The following is a 23,009-nucleotide window of genomic DNA, read 5'->3' as shown; positions in this document are numbered from 1 at the left end:
CAAACAGACATTTAAAAGTATGCCTCTGGAATTATTCTGTCCAACTAGACTACTGAACTCTGAGGTAGGCTCTGGGAACTGAAGGAGTAGCCCTCTGGACTAGCAGAAACATGGAGATCCTAAGCATGATGAACCACAGCTTACAAGTTAAACATTGCCAAAGCAGAGCAAAATTTTAAAAACATTGAGTAACTATAGTCAATTTACTCAAATAAAGCACATCTTTAATTATCTTCAAAGAAAACATGGGCAACCATTGAACTCCATGTACTACTTGTATGCTGCAGTGTTCTCCTGAAAGTAACAAAGTGAATGCTGTTTTAAAACTGTATGTCTGAAGGATAACAATGGAAGACAGGCCACAATTTAATGACAGCTTTCATCCAGAGGGTGAGGTAACTTACACAAATTAAAGTAGCAGATTCACCCCATAGCGCACAGGAAATTGTTACAGTTATTGAATAAAGTCATGGAAAAAGTTCAAAAGTTGAACCGTCTTGAACTGCTTTCAAAAATTGTGATGGCTTTTTAAGAAGTTCCACTAAGCAACACGTGTATAAAATCAAGATGGACTAGCTTCTCTATTAGGGGAGCTAGGGCTCCAGCGGGCTCTTCGGACCACTAAGTACAAAACGGTGGCTGATTTTAGTCTCCCACCAGTCCATTACATACTTTGATTTATTAAAATGTTCTTGGATTTATTGAAGATAGGATTGGGAGGCAAGGCCTGCAGACTGTCAGTCGTAGTGGATGGCAGTGTAAAAGATTATCCAAACCACCTGAAGAACAAACAAAAAAGGAGAAAAAGCGAAGGTTAATTGAGCCCCTCTTGAAAATTTTTAAACATTTAATTCCCTCCCCTTATCATGAAAGGAACAAATATTTCAATAAGCCATTCTAATGTTGCGAGTGGTGCCAGCAGCACAACCACAAACAGAGTCCAAGGTACAACAACGGTCAAACTCCTCACTGTTTTCAGTAAGAGGCCATTCTGCTTGAAACTGAATTTCAACTTTGGGACCACTATGGATAGTTACAAGCAGTGCTTTTTTGTGATGGTACTGCCTGGTACACAGTACCAGCACCTCCAGTCAGAGCTCAACAACTCTTCCCTTGGAGTACCAGCACCATTTTTTTTAAACTAAAAAAAGAACTGGTTACAAGGAATGTCAAGTACCACAGACTGATGCAGTCTGCCTTCTGATTGGCTTAGAGTCCTTAGAGCCCTTAAACTTAACATTTAACTGATTAAACCACAGCAGGCTAGAGTGACCCTCCCCCCCACCGCCCCACACACACCTGCTGTAGGCAGGGGATGTTCCAACCCAGCCGCTTCCAGTGGGTCGCTCCCTGGGTACCCCGTCGGCATCCCTACCTATCATGCTCCACCCTATAATGCCACCAAAACATCTATGCCAGCTTCAAAATAGCCACAGTGAGATTACAGATATGGGAGGGAAAGCATAAAAGAAAAATATTTATAAAAGTGCTGTATTACTGAGTCACAGCAGAGACCCTGAAAAACAGAAGCAATGGATTCAATATGACAAATGCCAAGGCTGTAGATTAAACCCTGATGGAGACGAGGAGCAGATTTTAAAAATAAAATTGTACTGCCATCACAGAACCATACGTCTGGAAGGAACCGTGGAGTCTAGACAACCTCCCTGCCAAAAGTAGAATGTGTTGTATCTACACTATCCCAATCAGAGGACTATCCAGCCTCCTTTTGAAAGAACTTCTACAACTTCCCTTGGCAGTCTGCTCCATTCTCCTATGGTTAGAATATTTTTCTTGAGATTTACTCTAAATCTGCTACTATGTAGTTTGAACCCACAGCCTCTTGTCCTACCATCTGTGACCAGAAAGAACTTTTTTTTATGACAGCCTTTCAAGTATTTGAAGACTGCTACCATGTCTCCTCTTAATCTCCTCTTTTCCAAACTAAGCATACCCAGTTCTTAAAGCCTTTGCTCATATGGCACATATTCCATCCCTTTGATCTTTGCTGCTCATCACTGGATCCCTTCCAGTTTCTCTACAGCCTTTCTATACAATGATGACCAAATTTACACACAGTATTCCAGCTGAGACATAACCAGCAATGAGCAGAGCAGCAACCTTACCTGTGATTTGAAATCTAAAACTGATTTTTTTATAATAGCATTGCATTGCTGACTTGTGCTGAGACTGTGATCTACCACAATCCCCAGATCCTTTTCCACAGTGCTGCTGCCAAGCCCGTTATCCCCCTTTCTGTAAGCACACATTTGGATTTTCTCCCATCAGTATAACACCTCATATTTTTTGGATTTAATTTTCTTCTCTGTAGCCCAGTTCTCCAGTTTATCAAGATCTCTCTGAATTTTAGCTCTAAAGTGTTCATAGAATCATAGAACTGGAAGAGACCTCAGAAGGCCATCAAGTTCAACCCCCTGCCCAAGGCAAGACCAATCCCAATTAAGTCAACACAGCCACGGCTTTGTCAAGCCAAGACTTAAACACTTCTAGGTGTTGGCAACCTTTGTGTTATCTGTACGTTGAAGAGAAGGGGAACAGTAAGAATTAACAGACTTTATGACTGAAAAAGTTCAGCCTTTCCCCCAGCTGCAAAGTTTCTACCTCTTGGCCCTTCCTTAGCTTGGATTCCAAGGCATGCTCCTACTCACATCTCTCAATTGCTGCTCCACGGGCAGTAACTGGAGCAACTGGAAAGGAAGTGAGGAAGAGGGGAGGGAATTACCAAAAACAGTGCAAACGATGTCATGAATCCTTCTTTTGTTAGCTCCCACGTGCCTCCATACTCCTCTTCGTCTATCTGCTGAAAGCTGCTGAAATAGAGGTACAGGACGCCGGCGTTGATCAGGCAGAATCTGGGGACAAAGATATTATGAGCCATCACTTCCAAGTTACAGGATAAAACAGTCTAATTATCTAATCAACATTTCAGCCAAGGAGCAGGATGTTCTCCCCATGTGCATAGTTTGCCAGAGGCTCTAGTTCAAACTCTTCTGCCTTCTGGAAAGAAAGCATATGAGAGCAGATTCTCCCCAGTGCAGGGAATGTTAACTCTATCCGCTTTTTTTTTTTTAAACCAACCTGTCATTTGCCAGATCTACAAGCACATCAATAGATTGGTTGTAGCAATTCATATGGTTGAAGCAGGGAATGAGTTCTTATCCATACCTAGAATTACATTCATTATACTTTGCCAGTAGAGCACAGATTTGTGACCCTATAGGCAGGGATTGGTAGTTAAGTGCTCAGGAGATAACCAGCATAAAAGCTAAAACCCCAGGCCCTAGTACAGTATCAGTCTCTTCTTGATCCTTAGGTTTCAGCACCAGTTAAGCTTAGTAAACTAAACCCAAGTCAAACAGAGGTCATCTCACTCAAAAACACCCAGGGTCGTCCAATCTGCTGTTTCCCTGTGGCCACACTTTTACTGCCTTCTAGGCTAGTGTAAAGGGGCTGCAAGGTCCCCCTGGGGAAGGGGTCTCTACACCAGGTGCAGCACAGAGACAGGCACAGACAGGCCAATGTGGGGGGGGGGGGAGAGGGGGTGAGAGAGGGAGGAGTACCTGACGTAGCCTGGGCAGGTCTGGATATTCTGTGCTCCTGCAGCCCCAAAGGCCATCACAACTAGTGTGCAATTTTAAGCAGCCATTAGGACTGTCCTAGACTGCCCCAGAGTTCACACAAGCTCCAGTGCAAAGTTAGATCTGGTCTGAGGCCAGGGCTGGGACAAACTGGGAAGTGAAAACTTGCCTTCAAACAATGCACTTCCTGCAAGGAGAGCTGTGTGGGGTGAAAGGCTGAGGGTGAGAAAAGACTGGAATTCTGGGCCAGATACACTTAGGAGTCTTGGATTTCATGTTGCTCTTAAAACAGAAGATGCACAATATTGACCAGAGAACCCACAATAGTCATAGTTGCATTAATGTTTCTGGCACATTAAACTGTTAAATACAAGCTCCCCAGAGTTGAAGATTCCACTGTTTACAAAATATCAATTTCAGTTACGTTTATAACCTTCCACACAGGAACTTATTTACACCAAGAGCTGAAAAAGAAAGCCCCGTCCTTACCAGTTCCAGTTAACCAGTAGGGGCTGGAGCAGCTCCCCGCCCACCTCGGGCAGAGGGCTGTTCCAGCCCTGTGAGGCCCACTGGAGCAGCCCCTGCCTGTGGTAAGCCCAGCTTCTCTCCCCACCCCCCAGGTTACACACTGCTCCCAGGGAGGCTGCACTGCAGGCTCTGTAGTATAAAGCTTAAATAAGCTTTATACCGCAGAGCTCATAGTGTGTGTAACCACGAGGATTTTAAGAGTTACATTTTTAAATGCATTTTTAGCGGAAAAACCCACTGAATTAGTAAATGAACACAAGCAAGAACACAGTGTATTTCTCATCTGTTATAATAGTTAAAACAAAACTAGTTACAACAGGGACTAAACAAAAAAAATCACATCTCTACTAGTTCATATAAAGCATTCCCTGAGGCTCTCCCCTAATTTCTGCAGAATTTAAGCTTCCAGTAAGACAAAGAATTTCTAGCCCTCAGAGTTGAAGATAATTTCAAGATGCAAAACGATGCAGCATTTTCTTCCAGAGCCTGCTGCTCAGAGCTTTCCCGGCCAGTTTTACATTGGCATTGACAAGACTAGGTTCAGTGCTACTGTTATGAACCACATGGGCAACAATGAAACTCTCCAGAACTGTATCAATGTCACACTGCTGCTGCCAGGAAAAACATGAGTACAACAAGCTCCTTGGTCAAAATTGTTCTAGAAGAGTAGAGAACCAGAGGCCTCCTTCCTTTCCCCTTGCCATAGCTAAGATGTTGAGAGGAGAAAGAAAATTTCCCTCTCAGCACTTAGGGAAGTGTAAAGCTTGAGGACCTCAACTAGCCACAGGCACATACGTATATGGAGTTCATCAGAAATGAGACAGCACCCTATACGAAATCCCAGTACTACCCCTATTCAACACCTGAAGCACTGCCTCTGGGGCCCCGACATCTTTTGTATTTACTTTGGTCTAGTAGGCTTGTCCTTTAACTCACAGGTAGCTGATAAACTGTACAAACTCCATGGCTGTGTCTACATTGGCATCCCTTTCCGGAAAAGGGATGCTAATGAGACACATCGCAATTGCAAATCCGCGGGGGATTTAAATATCCCCCGCGGCATTTGCATTTACATGGCTGCCGCTTTTTTCCGGCTTGGGGATAAGCTGGAGAAAAGCGCCAGTCTAGACGTGATTCTCCAGAAAATAAACCCTTTTCCGGAGGATCTCTTATTCCTACTTTCAAGGGCTTATTTTCCGGAGAATCACGTCTAGACTGGCGCTTTTCTCCGGTTTATCCCCAAGCTGGAAAAAAGCGGCAGCCATGTAAATGCAAATGCCGCGGGGGATATTTAAATCCCCCGCTGATTTGCAATTGCGATGTGTCTCATTAGCATCCCTTTTCTGGAAAGGGATGCCAATGTAGACACAGTCCATGTGTTTGGAAAGCTGTGTGTAATGTTTAATATTTACTGTGCTCACTATAACACTGTGATGTCTTAGCTAAGAAGAAAACAAGGATCACATAAAGCTAGAAAGAGCCGAGGTTTTACTATACATGTGCACAGATATAAATGAAAGACATTATTTTGGATGTCCCTTCCCCTTACAATGATACCGAAAGTACAGCTTTTGGTAAAATAGTATCTCTTGTGAAAGGAATGAGAGAACAGCAGAAGTCCCCCCAAGAAGATATTTTCCTTGATATAGTTTACATTCTCTGCTGTTAGATGGGTCACTTTTTTATTTCAAAAGGAAAACACACCCCCACTGGGACTGTTCAGAACACATTCTACAACAAAGATGCTCAGCTTGGAAGCTGCAAACAATTACTGAGGTCATAACCACCCATACAGATTCCAGTTACATGGGCCAGAGTCTCAGTATAGGGGAAAGGAAGCCACAGTATGTAAAATATTCAGAATCACTGCTCTAAAAGACAGAAACTGGAACACTTCTCCAATAAATCTGAAAATGTTGTTAAAGGAAAACACAACAACAAAAGACTATTCATAAAGGGGGAGGAGGGAGAGAATTACAGGTGCCAATTGGCCCATGATACAGTATTTAATGAATGTCAGACTTTAATGCATTCTCATCACCACACTGCTTTGCTATTTTAAAATAGACTAGAGATACACATCTGAAAAAAGACACACTTATCAGGTAAGAGGACAGAAACCTTACATTGCTATTCCCAGAAATCCCTTGAGCGGAACTATGCCCCAGATGACTCCCAAAATAACTGCAATGATCTGTCGGAACCAGTAGATCACATCTAAAAACTCATCCTGAGGAGAGAAAAAAAACAGCAAAGTTTGATCTCACATACAATACCTAGTTTAAATAAAATATGTATAAGAAACTCATGCAACTAGCTTAGAAAAAAAATCAAGGCTCTGAACACCTACATTGCTTCCTCAAAACATTTTTTCAAGAAACTATGTATAAAATATTTGTAAGTAGCTAATGGCAATGAATGGATCCCATCCATTTCTCCAGTTTCTGAGTTCTGGCTTCAGTTAAATGTCTCTCACAGAGAACACAGAGAACAGACATTTAGTCCAGTTGTTTTAGAATTAGGGTACGTCTAGACTACATGCCTCTGTCGCCAGAGGCATGTAGATTAGGCTACCAGGAATAGGAAAATGAAGCGGCGATTTAAATAATCGCTGCTTCATTTAAATTTACATGGCTGCCGCGCTGAGCTGATCAGCTGTTTGTTGGCTCAGCACGGTAGTCTGGACGCGCGGGAGTCGACATCAAAGGCATTTGTCGACCACCCAGGTAAACCTCATCCCAGGAGGCATACCTGGGTGGTCAACAAATGCCTTTGATGTCGACCCCTGCGCATCCAGACTACCACGCTGAGCTGACAATAAATCTCCATATATTTTTATAGTTACATTCTAGATCTAATTAGAGGAAATGCTTTTTCAGATCTGAATAATAGGAGCACCTAACCCTTTTAACCACTGAACATAAAAGTGGCTGACATAAAAGTGGCAAGTGCACCGAGAATGTGGAGTTGTATTCACTTGGGACCCTCGCAAGGTGACAAACATAGCCAGAAGTACAGACAGCAAGCAAAGGAAAAGGAAGCTGGACATGTACTTATATGACTGAGTCTCTGAACACCTCACATACATTATTTCAGTTCATCCTCAGAGCACTTCCATGAGATAGGAAGGTATTATTCACATTTACTACAGATAGGGAATTAAGGCAGAGAAAGATTAAATTACTTGTTTTAGATAAATTACAGGGGAATAGTCTATTTCTGCAATAAATTGGAAACATGTGAGCAATTGAAACTCACCAAGCCTTAAGTCTGGTATACAGTTTTAAAGTGTGCCAGGACAGGAGTGCCAGTCAGGAGTGCAATTTCACCCCCATTTCAATTGACATAGCTATGCTAGTAAAAGCCCTAATGTAGGCACAGTTATACCGGCAAAGAAGGCCTTTTGCCTATACAGAGTGTGCTGGCAGGTAAACAGTTTAAGCTATACTGACAAAGTATCTCCTATGAGGGTTAGGTAATATACATATAATACAGCTATGCCAAAAAACATTTTTAAGACACGAAGCACCAGAGGTTACATCTATGCCAAAAAAAATTTGAAATCCACCTACTGCTCTTCTATCACTGCTGTAGCATTATTAGCACCAATAAAGGAGCCAGTGTAGTCACTGATATTTTTTTACTAACATTGCATGCTTCAGAACCAGTTTAGACCACCATGCAATACTTGACACTTTCCCTGCTATGCCTCTAATTTGTGAAAGAAATAAGGTGGGAGAGGTAGTATCTTTTATTGGACCAACTTCTGTTGGTGAAAGAAAAACTTTCAAGACACACAAAGCTCTTATTCATGTCTTTGTAGCTCCAATGCTTGTCTCTCACCAACAAAGGCTGATTCAAAAATAGAAGAAATTATCTTACCCCCTTTTCTCTCTAACATCATGGCACTAACAAAGTTACAACTACATCTCCTTGCTAGAGATGTGTACAGAGACTTTTCTCCTTTTAACAATTTCCTTCCTTCCTTCAGCAAGCAAAACGTGTGATATTAGGTGTGCTGCTCAGCAGGAACCCACTACCTATGTCTATATCATTCTGAAATCTCAGCTTCCTCACAGCTAACCTGATTCATCAGACGTGGTTCCCTGACAGTTAGGACAGGTCTACACTTGCCGCAGAGGTGCAGCTGGACAGGTGCAGCTATGCCACTATAGTGCTTCAGTGAAAACACTACAACACCAATGGCAAAACTTCATCCACCTCCATAAGAGGTGGTAGCCATACCAACAGAAGTGGTGAGGTTGACATAACAGCATCCTGCACACCCCTGAGAAATCCAGTCACCCCCGATATTATCTCACAGCGTAAATCTGGCCTAAGCCAGTATCAATTCATTCACAATATCCTAAGAATCAGAGGGGTCGCCGTGTTAGTCTGAATCTGCAAAAGCGGCGAGGAGTCCGGTGGCACTTCAGTTAGTCTATAAGGTGCCACAGGACTCCTAAGAGCAGCACAGGTGGGAAGGCGACTTGGTGCCTCCAGCCGCTGACATGAACAGGTGTAGGGCCGCTCTAGGACAGTCATGAAACCGGCCCGGACGCGGTCTCCAGCGCAGCGACCGCAACTGCGCCCGAGAGGGGCCGGGGACACGTCTGGTTTCTGAAAGAGACTCAGCGGGGCTCGGGGAGGGGCCGCGGCTCGGAAATCGGCGGAGGAGGAAAGGGGCTTTCCCCGCAGCAGCCCCCTCCCCGCCCCGCCCGGCCCCGCCCGTCCGCAGCCCCCGCCCCTCCCCTCCCGCAGCCCCCTCCCCTCCCCGCCCCGCCCGCAGCAGCCCCCGCCCGCAGCCCCCTCCCCTCCCCGCCCGCAGCAGCCCCCGCCCCGCCCGGCCCCGTCCCGCCCGCAGCCCCCTCCCCTCCCCGTCCCGCCCGCAGCCCCCTCCCCGCCCGGCCCCGCGCCCGCGGGACACGCGCCCCGGCCGGGCCGCACCTTGTCCTCCCAGGCGGAGTCGCTCCGCAGCGCCTTGCCCCACACGGAGCCCCGCAGCGCGCCGCCGCCGTTGGCCACCAGGTGCAGCTGAGGGTGCGGCGGTGGCGGCTCCTCCTTCCGCCGGGCGCCGCTCATCGTCCCCGGGCCCCACCACAGGCCGCCCCGCTGCCCTCAGGGCCCGCGGTCACGGCCAGAGAAGCGGCCACGTGACCGCCGGCTCCCGGGCTCAGCCAATCACACCTTGCCTGCCAGCGAGGGGCAGGGGTGAGCGCAGAACCTCCCCCCATCGCACGAGGAGGAGAGGCCGTTTCCTCCCTACGGCAGAGGAGAGGGGTCATTCGCAAAAGCGTTGCTGCGGTTCCATGGACGCTCGGAGGGCGGGGCCTGAGGCAGCGGGAGAGAGGAGCTGCGGAATGGCGCGGGGCTCTGGGAAGGAGGGGGATGGGCTTGCAGATGGAAGGGGCGGGGCCTTTGCCATAAGGTGCAGGGGCCTTTGCAGGGACATAGGTTGCAGGGACATAGGCGGGGGAGGGAGGCGTGTGGGGCCATTTAAAGGTGCAGCGCCTTTTTTTTTGTTTTTAATTTCTCAACAACTTTGGTCTCCCCCTTCTTTTTTCTCAACAGATTTTTTTCCCGGTGTTTTTTTTGGGGGGGAGAGGGGTGTTCGGTATTTTTTGTGAAAACATCTGACAACCCTACATGCCCACAGGGCAGGCAGCACCAGCTCTGCACCTGCAGGGAGCATTTGTTCCATGTGGGTCAGACATCCTGAGAAGTGCCTTGCTTTGTCCAATGATGATAACCGTTTGGCTGTGTGCGTGTGCTCCTCCATATGTTTCCCTGGCCCCGCACAGGTAGCCAGAACAATAGACTCCAACAGAGTCCCAACAGACCACAAAATCAGAGAAAGATCAAAGGCACCAGGCCACATTATTACAAACCAAGCACAGCCCTAATTTCCCTGGATGAGATGTCTACAGTTAGGCTAACACATGTACGCTCGTTACAATGGACTCGGGGGACAGGGAACATCCCACTGATTGAGCGAGGTCCAAAAGGTTACACATCACTCCTGATCAGTGTTCCCTCTAATTTTTCCATCCGTGTGCAGAATAAATGTTATGTGCACTGAGGCACGTGCAGATGTGCATCACCAATAGAAACACATGCTGCTAGATGTGGGTGCTGTGGACATTCTGCCACTCAGTAGGACAGTATTTGAATCTCTCCTGGATTCTGTTACAGGGAACACTTCCTGGCATATCAGGTTGCCACCCTCTCACCTTACCTAAATACCACTCATTGTCTTGCCCCTGGTATTTCAGTCAAAACATCTTGATTCATCATGCTATCATTTTAGACTGTGTCCAGAACCTAGGTCGGTATGTCCCTGTTATCTGTGGGGAGTGTGTTGGTACCAATATGCTTTTTAACGAGATGTTGTTACAGGGACGTAAAATCCCAATTAATCAGTTAAACATTAGGTGGACCCAGCTGGAGCAGCCCCCAGCCCACAGGGCTCCAGGTCTTGGCCCCAACAGTCAGTTGCGTGGGGCTGGCTGCCTGCTCCCCGCCCCAGCTGCCACCCAGTAAGGATGATGCTTACCAAGTAACTAGTTAAGTGGTTACCCATTCACATCCCTAGTTGTTACCATCCCTCTGGAATGTGTGTGCAGCCTGTGCCTAATACCAGTTAATATTTCTGCACCATCAGCCCTGTTCATGCCAAGTTCTCTGAGCAGGCCTGGCGTCTTGCTCACAGCTTAATGTTGGTTTATATTAGCAAAATCTCGACCATTGTTGGCTAGGCCTCAGGCCTCACACCAGGCTTGTGATACATGGGCTTATGTTTCAGGCCCCCATGTGAATACAACAGATATGGCAATATCTTTGAGAGATTGTTGCCGACACAGGGTGCCCGAGGGAGCAACAGCTGGGTTCGTTGCCCGGTGTGCATGCTCCAATAAACACACCGGTGTGGAGAAGCAAAAAAAGTTTATTTGAATGCTCAAATAGGTGCCAGGAGACTAGACATCTCAGATCAAGCACACCAACATAAGCAGCTTTCCCTCCTTATATACCCAGGTTGTTTACTTGAAGGAAAATAGTGAACTGTAGCAAGGTTCCCACGCTGGGACATCCTCCTCCTCCTCCTCCCCTCTACAGAAACACATCTGAATTCTTCTTCTATACCACTGATAGTAACTAGGCAACCTCAAGGTCTTGCTGTTCCCAGCTGTTAACGAGCTAGAGAAAAGTTATGCCTGGGGGAGAAAAGGGTGGAAGGGGGGGAAGGGGGCTTTTAGGGTGCTTGGGCCTAGAGCGGGGGCGCTTCATCGATCCTTGTGATCTTCCACTCCCCCGAGTTACCTAGGATCATGCCCAGTGACCCCAACATGCACCACATCTCTTGTTAAGGCATACTAGGTTTGGGGATGAGAGGAGCCCCATCATACTTGCTTTTTGGCCCATAATAGAGCAAGCAAAGTATTTATAAACCAGGGGTGGGCAAAATCAGACCTGGGGGCTGGATCTGGCCCAGCAAGCATTTTTCTCTGGCCCACCCAGCTGATTAGCAGAGTGCACATACTTACAGCTGGAAGCGTGTTTTTGGTGGGGAGGAGAGGGAAAGATGGAGGGAAGAGAGAAGTGCTGAAGTTAGGCTGTTCCTTTGCCCCTGTACCTCATCTCTGCAGAGAACGTAAGAATGGCCACACTGGGTCAGACCAAAGGTCCATCCAGCCCAGTATCCTGTCTGCCGACAGTGGCCAGTGCCAGGTGCCCCAGAGAGAGTGAATCAAACAGATAATGATCAAGCGATCTCTCTCCTGCCATTCATCTTCATCCTCTGACAAAAAGAGGCCAGGGATTCCATTCCTTACCCATATGGACTAAGAGCCATTAGTGGACTTAACCTCCATGAATTTATCTAGTTCTCTTTTAAACCTTGTTATAGTCCTAGCCTTCACAACCTCCTCAGGCAAGGAGTTCCACAGATTCCACAGGTCAGGGAGAGGGAGACACACAGCAAAGCTGCTTCTTTCTGAAGTGTGGATGGCAAGTGACTCAGAGAAGGGCAGAGAGGGGTAGGAGGGAGACAACAGAACGGAACAGATTTCCCTTAGAGACACAGAGCGTGGCTTCCTCTCAGAAACTTACCCAGCAGTAGCCAGCACACACACGCTGTGTCACTGTCACACACCCCCAGTCTGTGCCACACTGTCTCTGCACCACACATACAGTCCCTGTCACACACACACTTCTGCACACACTGACTCTGTGTCACAAAGTCTGTCTCTCACAAAGTGTCTCTCTTGTACACTCGCACAGTTTCTTTATATCTCTCTGTAGCCCCCATACCCACCCCTTTTGCCCGAGGCCCCGTCCCATCCATGGAGCCCAGCGCCAGCCCATGATCCACCCCTGTTATAAACTGTATGGCTAAAGACATAAATGGTTCTTCCAATTGACCTTCTTATCTGACACATCACCATTATGTCTGAGCATGTTATAGCACGCCTGGGAGGCAGGATGGTATTATCCTCATTTATTATAGGCAGGGAACTAGGCAATGGAATATGCCATGACTTGCCCAAGGTCACACACACAGAGTCCAGCTCACAAACAACAAAACAATTGTGGATCCTGATGGAACCGGGACAGAACCCAGAACCGCTTAGGTCAGCTGCTCTCATGGTCCGGCCACTGTGAGCCACATGCGTGCTCATGGCCTGCGCCGTTCTGCTCATGGCCCCCAGCACACTACGTCATATCCTGCACGGGCAGGCTGGGTCACACACAGCGTCCCAGCCTGCACGTGCTAGCAGCCAGCTGCTGAGCGCAGGCAGCGGCGAGGGCTCTGGGACCTGGGCATAAGGTTAGAGTGGGGGGGAGATGCCTGGCTCTGGAGAAGGAGAGGGGAAGGGAAAGGGAGAGGAGGGGAATCACATGGGGGAGTGTGCGCATGGTGTCCCGGATGTAGCAGTGGCGGCAGCAGCGGCTCTGACTCCAGGACCCAAGCATAAGATTGGGGAAGGGGGATTGGCTTAGAGCAGGTGGGGGAGGGGGATGTGCCTGGCTCTGGGGAAGAGGAGGGGGATTGGGTTAGAGCAGGAGGAGGGTCCCTGGGGGAGGAGAGGGGAAGAGCAGCCAGCGCGCTTCCGGAGATCCGGGATGCCCAGGTACTGGCCCCAGCTGTCTCTGTCCCTTCCCCCTGGCCAGACCCCCGCCCATGAGTTCCCCGCCCCAGCACCCACCAGCACCCTGCCCCAGCACCCTATTCCCTGCCCCCACCAGCACAGTTAGGCCCACATTAGTGAGGCTTGGGGGGTTTTGGAGCGGTTGTTTTTTTGCATCTCACTTGCATGGCCCCGACTGACTTTTCTGTGGGTCAGTGACCCCGACTCAAAACAGGTTCCCTCCCCCTCTCATAAATAAAGACAACGCTGAAACATTTTGTGTTTGAGATAATATTTTATTTAAAAATGAAGCCTGGCCAACAATCCCCCAATTGGGGCCAATCCCCCATCTGGCCACAGCATCATAACACTCCTGCACACACACCTCCAGACCCCAAACCTGAGCCTGTCATACACTGGAACCCCCTATACTGAGCCTCTCACATCCCCAAACTCCTGCACCCTCACAGCCACAAGTCTGAGGCTTTCTCAGCACCCCAACCCTCCACCTGACCCCAACACTCTCCAGCCTGGAGCCCCCTCCCTGAGCCAGCATCTCTTCTCTACTTCCTCCTGCACCCTCACAGAGCTTGCACCTCTCACCCCTTCCCAGTGCTTTTTTAGTGATGGCATGCCCTAGGATGGTGTACTGACACCTATTTTCCTCCAGCAGTTTGGTTGGTTGGTTGGGTTTTATTTGCTCAACAACTCTCCCCCCTCCCCCCAATACGTGGCTCTTTGCACTCTATCCACTGCTATTTTGGCTCTTCGTCTCTAACCGGTTGGCCACCCCTGCTTTATTTCCTGATCTGGTGAATGGGGGATGATGATTATACTGGGAATGGGAATGACTCGTATCGCCCACTGAAGGGGAATCAGGCCCATGATGTGAGCTGTGCATTAATATTATCCATGTCTCCACTAGATGGCAGGGCCTTTGCATCTTTAGTTTCTTGTTCACTAACTCCGGGGTGGGCAAAGTGCCATATCTGGCTATGGAAATGGTATGGCATTTCATGAATTCATGGAATGGGGGACTGGGGTGTGGGAGGGAGGGGGGCTCCAGCTGGGGGTGTGGGTTCTGGGGTGCCCACGAAAGCTCATGATACCAGCCGCAAATTTTGTTAGTCTCTGAGGTGCTGCTGGACTAGCCGTTGTTTTCAGTGTTTTTAGCAGTTACATGCTTACACATGCTGAGGGCTCTGCAGTAGCTTAGCTTTATACTGCAGAGCCCACAGCGCAGCCTCCCTGAGAGTGGGTCCTCCAGCCTCCGCCAGCCCAACTCCTGGGGAGGAGGCTTTGCTTCCCCAGGAGCCAGCTGAATGTAACCGATCCATTAACCTGTAAGCATCAGCGTCTCTGTAAACAGTTAGCTGGTTAAACTCTAACATCTCTAGTTCAGGGTGCAGGAAGGGGCTCTGGGGTCGGGCAGGAGGTTAACATGTGGGAGGGGGAAGGAATCTAGCTGGAGATGTGGCTCTAGGGTAGGGCCAGGGATGAGGGGTTTGGGATGCAAGAGGAAGCTCCGGACTGGAACCAAGAGGTTCAGAAGACAGGATGGGGGTTAAGGCTCAAACAGGGGGTTAAGGTGCAAGGGGATGAGGGCTCCATCTGGGCGTGCTGGCTCTGGGGTTGGGCTGGGGGCGAGGGGTTTGGGGGTACAGGAGGGTGCTCTGTTCTGAGATCAAGGGGCTCAGAGGGCAGGGGGATCTGGGCTGGGACAGAGGGTTGGGGTGCAGGCTCTCAGAGATGCACACTCCAGGCAGTGCGCACCTCAAGCAGCTCCCCACAGTCACAACATGGAGGTGCATCCAGGTGGCTCTGTACATGGCCCATCCACAGGAACCACTTCTGCAGCTCCCACTGGCCGTGGTCTCCAGCCAACAAGAGCTCCAGAGCCAGCACTTGGAGTGGGAGTGTGCAGAGGCCCCTGGCTGCCCCGGGTTCCAGGAACCGCACGGAGAAACAGTAAGCCCCCAACCCCACTCCTTGGAGGGAGTTTGAGGAATGGAGTTAAAGGTCCGATGGGCCAGGTTGGTCATGGCCGCTGGCATAGTTTGCCCTCCCCTGTGATAACTGCCCTGCTGTCTCATCCTGGGAATTTCTTCCAGCCAGATCCAAACAGGAGTGCTTAGTACATAGATACTGGGGAGTCTGCAGTGTTTGCTCGAGCTATAGGACACCCAGGCTACGTCCAGACTGCAGAGTTTTATCGGAAAAAGGTATGCAAATTGTGAACTGTAATTTGCATATCTTTTTCTGCTTTTTTTCCGAAAGAGGCTTTTCTGAAATTTGGACCATCTACACAGGGCCAAATTTTGGAAAAAAACCTCCTTTTTCGGAACATCCCTTATTCCTCTCACCAAGAGGGCTACAGGGATGCCAAAAGAACATGTCCGCTTTTTCAGAAACTGTTCCGCAAGAGCAGACGCATTTCATTCCGAAAAAGCAGATGGATGCCTCCAATATTCCAGAAAAACTCTGCAGTCTAGACATAGCCCCAGTGAGAAGGAAGCTGGCTATTCCTGTGCCCTACAGATCAATTCAATGGATTAAGAACTAACAGATCTCAAAAAAGTTGTCAATGGGGAGTGATCATCAAATGGGGGGCTTCTAAGGAGGCTCTGCAGAGATCAGTTCAGGCCTGATGCAATTCAACATGTTCTGGATATAAAGTCACGATTGGAAGAACTCATGGGTGGCACAAATGTTGGTGGGGCCGTAAATAACGTGGCGGAACAGTCAATCATACAGAGTGATCTGGATCGCTTGGTAAACTGGACCCATTCAAACAAAATGCATGTCAGTGTAGCCAAAATGCAGAGTTTTCCATCAGGGACCCAGAAATACAGACCACACCTACTGAATGGGAGACTGTCATCTGGAAAGTGGAGACGGGAAAAGACGAGGAGGCAACAGAAGGCAAGTAACACAACATGACACTCTGGGGTGAGGCTAAGGCAAAAAGGGTTAATGAAATCCTTGGATGTCAGCAGCAAGACTGATTCACAACGTTATGGGCAGCCTGTGTTCTTACAAGGACGTTGAACAACTGGAGAGAGTGCAGAAAAGAACCACAAAGGTGATTCAGTAGTTGGAGAAAATGCCTTCTAGCAAGAGACATCGCAAGCTCAGTCTTTATTTTATCAAACAGAAGATTGAAAGGGGACTCGATTACATTGTAGAAGTACCTTGATAAGAAGAAAACAACAGGGAACTAAAGGACTTTTAAGCCATCAGAGGAAGGCACATCAAAAAAGCTGATGCCAGATAAACAACTCAAATGAAGAATTAAGCATATATTGAACAGTGAGGCTGATTAATCACAGGGACAAACTCCCAAAGGAAGTGGTGGACTATATATAACACCTGGTGTCTTCAAATCAAGACTGAGTGCCTTTCTGGAGGCATGCTTTAGCTAAACACAAGTTATTAGGCTCAATACAGAGATAACTGTGAGACTGGGATAACTGTGTTATAGTTATAGATTATCCAATCCGGCTTTCTCTAATGGTCCCTCCCCACCTTAAACTCAGTGAATCTATAAAAGAACACTGTTTTCAGGTCCCTTTGCAATGCCAAATATAAAAGAAATGGCAAAGCTGATCTTCCTGCAGGTCTGGGCGGATTAAAACCATCCCCCTGCATTCTGTGCGAGGCCTGGCTGTGCTGAAGGAACTGTACAAACTGGAACATGTCAGTGGCTCTTTGACAACTTCGGTTTAAGGGGGAGGGACAGCGTGTGCCAGGGCTGCAGTGACCACTTGCCAGGAGCCCAACGTACCTACATTTTATACTAAACAGGTGCACATGACTGAGATTTTTGTTTTCCTTTGTAGCTTCCTTGAGAGAGGAACAGAAGGAGCATTGTGCTTGAATTCACCAGCCCTAAAGTATGTGATGCGTTGGGTGCCCAGCTGTGGAGAAAGCTGCCTGAGGGGGGGAGGGGTAAGACTGAACCATGATTGATCTCTCCTTGCTGTTAAATATAGGAATTGTCAGACTGGGTCAGACCCACAGGCCATCTGCCCCAGTACCCTGCCTCTGACAGTGGCCAGTGCCAGAGGCTGCAGAAGGCTGGTTCTGCTCCTGCACAAGCCTCATCCTGGTTGCCAACGGTTTGAGTTAAATGCACCTGTCCGCAGTAGCCTTCCTACTCCAGCAAAGACAAGGCATTTCCAACACTCCCCATACCTGACACATGGCAACCAAAGCCTCCCAATCCACGCGGGAGGTGAAGGGCAGAACTCTCTGTGGTGAAAGCTGTGCAAATCTGAACCATGCCTGGATTCTCCATTGGGGGCCCTCCATCAGTACTGAGCACCCACACTCCCCCAGCTGGGACGCTAAACATCAATGCTGCGCCATGTGTTTGCTTTCTCTGTGCTTCTTTTTGTCCACCCACCACTTGTTCAGTGGGAAGGAGACCAGAGCACACAAGGATACAAATCGTCAAGCCGGGGCCTGATTCCTCCCAGCAAAGGGGGACCATTGACATGAGAGGAGGTATTCTTACGCTCACATCTGACTCATGTTCCTCTCCGTCTTAGCAGCAGACAGGCCCTCTAAGCCATCTGCACATCTGGCCTGAAGTTCTCTGAGCCAGGCATGTGTTAGTAACTGATTGGACTTCTTGGTTTTTATGTGCAATGGTCTGTTTGGGGACACCATGCACACACATACACCCCCTCAGTTCATTAACAGAACTGTAGCGCCACCAGAAGCAGCAACAGTAATAATCCTTAGCTCTTATATTGTGCTTCTCACCTGTAGTGCAGAGGGGCCAGAGGTGGCTGCAAGAGCTTTACCTTCTGTCATTTGGGTCTGCTCTGAGCAGGGTTTGACAACATGGTGATACAAACGCTGGTACCTTCTCTACATTTGTGCTCCCATTTCCCGGACTACTGCCTGTGGAGATGCACCAGTGGTAGTGTAATGCTGGGGGATTTTTCCACAGAGTGAAGTGCAGATATACAGATAGGACAGTGTCCATCAGTAAATCTCATAGCAGATCACTCCCATTATTCCCATGTTAGAGATGGTCAAACTGAGGCACAGGGCAGCAAAGTGATTTGTCAGAAGCAGCAATACAACCCTATTTTCTGAGTCCCAGACCATTGCTTTATCCACTAGGCCACACTGCCTCGCTATGACATTGGTCCATCACCCTCCTGACTCTGGCCTGTCATTACCGTGTATATTTTGCAACTGAAGTCAAAGCAGTCAAACTTATAGCCTGGAGACCAGGATACCTCATAGAATCCCAGGGCTGGAAGAGACTGCAAGAGGTCATCGAGTCCAACCCCCTGCCCAAAGCAGGACCAACCCCAACTAAATCATCCCAGCCAGGGCTTTGTCAAGCCAGGACTTAAAAACCTCTAGGGATGGAGATTCCACCCCCGCCTAGGTAACCCATCCCAGTGCTTCACCACTCTCCTAGTGAAATAGTTTTTCCTAATATCCAACCTAGCCCTCCCCCACTGCAACTTGAGACCATTGCTCCTTGTTCTGTCATCCGTCACTACTGAGCACAGCCTCTCTCCATCCTCTTTGGGACTCCCCTTCAGGCTGCTCTCAAATCCCCCCTCACTCTTCTGTAGCCTAAACAAACCCAAATCCCTCAGCCTCTCCTCGTAGGTGATGTGCTCCAGCGCCCTAATCATTTTGGTCACCCTCTGCTGGACCCTCTCCAATGCGTCCACATCCTCTCTGTAGTGGGGGGCCCAGAACTGGACGCAATACTTCAGATGTGGCCTCACCAGTGTGAGATAAAGGGGCACTGGCGTACCAGAGAGGAAAATTGGTCCTGTAGGCCCAGACCTTAACACCATACTCCTGTAAAACTCCAACCAGGGAATTCAGTGGGTGAGTTGTTGGAGTAATGGCTTTGGCCCAGGCCTTGCTGCCAATCTTTCCAGTGTGGGAGAGGGTGTCTCCTCATAGGATCTCTCAGAATGACCAGTAGGGGGCAGCATTGGTTTTTTATTTTCCCTACTATGTTTTTAAAGCCAAAGGGGATAGTTAGCCCAACCACCAGACAGAACTCAACTTAACCAAGGCAGAGACACTGGCCTGAGCTGAGGGATCATCATAACTAACCACGCTCTGGCTCTTCCTGCATCAGTCCCCCACACTGCAGAACCATTGACATTTCCTGGAACTCCTTTGGTTTGGAGTATTTCATCGATGCTTCTCTATAGGGACGTCCTTCTGCAATGCCTGGCTCATCTTCCAGCCATGCTTCTTTCACGGGCAAGGATACTGTGGAGCAGAGCACGGAATGGTTTTCATTTGTCATCTGCTTTCCCTCTCCACAGCTCCTTGCACTTTGAATGAAGCCAAAAAGAATCTGTTTGCTTTTCGTTAGCAGCAGCTTCCTCATATGGGTCATGAGCCATCCAAAGGCTGCCCTCTCGGTGGCTGCCCCATCAGGCTTTGCAAGGGAATCAGCATTAGACTTTGTCATGGCTTGGCTAGGAAGCCTCCAAAGAAAACTCAGAATTGGCAGGAAGTGGTTGGAGTGAGTCAGTGAGCCGGGAGTTAGTCAGCCCTGAATCACTGGCCCTGTGCACTGGAGTTGGTGTCTTTTGTCTGAGACATAATGCGCCGGCCCCTGGCGCTGCTCATGAAAGAACCAAGGTTTTGTTGTTTTTTTACAAGAGCAAAAGTGCTGAGCAGGGTGCTCTATCCAAATCCCTGTTTATTTAAGGAACTGCATTTTGCTTCTCTAAAATTCCCCTGGCAGACACAGGACTAGTCACGTTGATTTGTATGGAGGCAGCACCGGGAAGCAGAGGCTGTGAGAGCGCTCTGCTGTGCTAGCACTGCACAGACACATCAGGAGACACAGTCCTGGCCCCAGGGAGTCCATCCAACAGTGCGTGGGCGGGTTTGCCATACGCAGGAAGTGCATCATTTGGTGGGTGGGGAGGAGAGGAAGAATCTAACCCCCACCCCCCTCCCCAAACAAGCCAATCTCACTAGCACATCCCTTCTTTTTTCCACTAGTTCTAGGTCTGCTTCTATGAGGCGATGAGCTTCCATTAAAGTCAAAGGGAACTGAGAGACCTTTGCAGCTGGCAGGATCACAGACTACAGGCCTGCCTCCAGAAAGCCTTCTGGGTGCGATGTCGTGGGCCTTTGCAGGAGGGGGCTCCACATTCGTCACTTTCAAAGTGTAAGCCAGTCTCTAGGGTTGAACGGTTGGAGTTGCAGCAGGGCAGGCCAACCAACAGGAAGGGAATGTGGGTGAGAAGCTGCAGACATCTGGATCTGAGTCTGCTAGCTAACCACCAGCTTCACACACCCTGCCAGTTCCCCAGAGCTGTAAACAGGAGCGATGGAGCCTGTGCCAGGCAATGGAAAAAAGCATCAAAATCCAGCTCCCTTGGGGCAGGACTTCTTTAGGGCTTGAAGGCCTGAGTGCCGCAGCACAACTCAGTGGGGATGTGGGTCAGTAATGCATGGAATATATATAGCACCAGGGCACATAGTGTTACAAATACAAGCGATGGCCAAAAATGCCAATCTAGACAGGGTAGTCTCCTCAGCCCTAGTCTGGAAAATGGTACAAACACACCGGAGGAGACACTAGCACGGGCTGGCAGTGAGCTGAACGAAGGAGAGAAAATCACAGAATCCTAGGGCTGGAAGAGACCTCAGGAGGGCATCGAGTCCAACCCCCAGAACAGGGCCAGTCCCAAATAACTGACTTCAACACCTATTGTGAGTCACAACAGCAGAAAACACAACCCTTCCCTAGGAGCCTGGATTACTGGAAACCCAAATACCCAGTAACAACATGCGACTGTTGAAGACATTACCGTGCCGAGATGGTGGTTCGACTCTTCTGGAGGTCCCAACAGTTCAAGCACTAGTGTAGACAAGGCACTGATAACGCCCAGCATTCTGACCACTGAGTATCTATATATTTTAGAAATGTGCATCGATCTGTTTGTCCATCTGTGAGGGTACGTCTAAGCAGCAGGGCTATTTCGGGACACCAGAGGCACACCATAGTAGCTACCTTACGTCTTTTAAACGTGCCCATTATTTTGAAATATTTTTCGAAATAACGGGCATGCTATTTTGGCATTCCTGTAACCTTTGTTCCACGAGGGTGAAGGGATGTCTCAAAATAGCACGTTATTTCCAAATCTGGCGCTGTGTAGACATGCCAAATTTCAAAATAAGCTATTCTGAAATACAATGGAAATAAGATCCGCAATTTGTGTAGTGGAAATTGTGTCTCTTATTTCGAGTTTAGGGTGCTGTGTAGACACACCCTGAGTCTTTAAATGGGAAGAGCTAGAACCATCAAATTTGGTAGGCAGCTTCCTTTTACTATAATTTAAAGCAAGGTCAGGCTTTGACTGTGACACGAAAATGAGAAGTGCTGGGAATGGGACTGTTTTCCTTAATATGGAAAGGCAGGAAGCACAGAGAGGGGGTGCGATACTGAGAATGGACCCTGAAAGCAGTGAGCCGGCAGGGGAGAGCAGAGTGACCACTGGGGGCAGCCGCATCACCAGTGGCCAGCAGGACTGGAGTTTCGCCATCTTGAAAAGGCCCCAGGTGGCCGGGGGGTTCAGGGGTGACAGAAGGTCCCTGGAGGCTGAGGAGGCTGGAAGTAAGAAAAGGCCCCGCCAGTCGGGGGGAGAGAAAGCTCCACCATATGGGACCTCACTCTTGCACCCCCCCCTCCACATTCCCAAGGCCCTGCCCTGACTCCTGCATCCCCATCACCACCAACAGCCCCTGCCCTGAAGGACCTAGGCAATGCCAGGTAAGTCTTCTAGTACGATTTAATGAAGAGAATACTTGCCTCTTGTATAGCACTTTACATCGGCAGGTCTCCAAATGTGTCACAAAGCATCATTATTATCATTTTACAGATGGGAAAATTGAAGCATTGAGCAATGTGGGGACATGCCCAAGGTCACCCAGAGAGCCATTGGCAGAGACAGGAAGAGACACCCCAGGTCACTTGAAGCCCCAGGGTTAGATAGGCAGGTGACCCATCTGGGTTTTTTGGGTGGTTTCTCCCCATGCAGAACTCAGACAAAACTGGGCATCGCATCATGCTATCCAGCGTTGGATGGGGATGCCATCTTGCAGAGCATGCCACATTGTGGCTCCCACCAGCATGACCTCGTGTCTGTGTGTGCGGTCATGCTGCTGAGGGGAGCTGGGTGGACCCACGGCATTCCTGGAAGTACTGGAGCGTCTGGGATTCCAGGAATGCGTGAGTGGCCACCCTAGCATCAGATGACTTGGTGCTTCAACTGCCCATAGACACTGGGAACCTTGTCCCGGAAGAAGCTCACAGTTACTCCAGTTCAGGTTTCACAGCAGGAGTCACTCCAGGTAATGAAGCAGGAGCGCTAGCTGTGGGGCTCACAGAAACCCGACCATTTCTAAACAGCACCTTTGCAGTGCAAGGAAACAGCTGGAACCGCCTGCCCGCTAGTTGTGCAATGGAAAAACCTCTCCCAGCAGGGAGGCTCCGTCCTTTTATTTTTGTACCTTTGTTTAAAAGTCACGTCCCAAAAAAACAACCTGAAGTTCTCCTTGCGAGTCCCTTATAAAGGAAGCTGCATCTCCCCCCAGAGCTGGGCTTTCACTGCAGAGCATCGCTCGCCAGGCTGCAGGCCCTCCGCTGCTTTTTCCGTCAGCATTTCATCTATATAAGGCAGAATCATCTCCTTCTCTGGAGCCCTCCCCCCCACTTTGTTCTCATATCCCAAACTCCAGTGTC

General features: G+C 48.8%; 1 protein-coding gene across 1 annotated transcript; it reads right to left on the bottom strand.

The window, feature by feature from the left end:
• Positions 1 to 202: 202 nt before the first annotated feature.
• On the bottom strand, positions 203 to 9,320 carry RAB5IF (RAB5 interacting factor). The gene is made up of 4 exons (XM_075901405.1): positions 9,075 to 9,320; positions 6,254 to 6,357; positions 2,744 to 2,873; positions 203 to 779 (listed from the first exon to the last, which is right to left on the bottom strand). Exons 1-4 carry the CDS (start codon positions 9,207 to 9,209, stop codon positions 738 to 740), a joined length of 411 nt encoding a protein of 136 aa, XP_075757520.1. The 5' UTR covers positions 9,210 to 9,320; the 3' UTR covers positions 203 to 737.
• Positions 9,321 to 23,009: the final 13,689 nt, after the last annotated feature.

The sequence above is a fragment of the Pelodiscus sinensis genome, chromosome 18 (assembly GCF_049634645.1).
Source record: "Pelodiscus sinensis isolate JC-2024 chromosome 18, ASM4963464v1, whole genome shotgun sequence".
Lineage (NCBI taxonomy): Eukaryota > Metazoa > Chordata > Testudines > Trionychidae > Pelodiscus > Pelodiscus sinensis.
Note: the sequence above shows the minus strand (reverse complement) of the source record. Positions and strands in the feature narration are given on the sequence as shown.

What these genes read in the sequence shown, in the direction of transcription:
- RAB5IF (XM_075901405.1), bottom strand. Translation starts at nt 9,209, where the DNA reads ATGAGCGGCGCCCGGCGGAAGGAGGAGCCGCCACCGCCGCACCCTCAG. An exon ending in ACTCCGCCTGGGAGGACAAG is followed by an intron (nt 6,358 to 9,074) that starts GTGCGGCCCGGC and finishes TTCTCTCCTCAG; the next exon opens with GATGAGTTTTTAGATGTGAT. An exon ending in GGATTTCTGGGAATAGCAAT is followed by an intron (nt 2,874 to 6,253) that starts GTAAGGTTTCTG and finishes CTTTGTCCCCAG; the next exon opens with ATTCTGCCTGATCAACGCCG.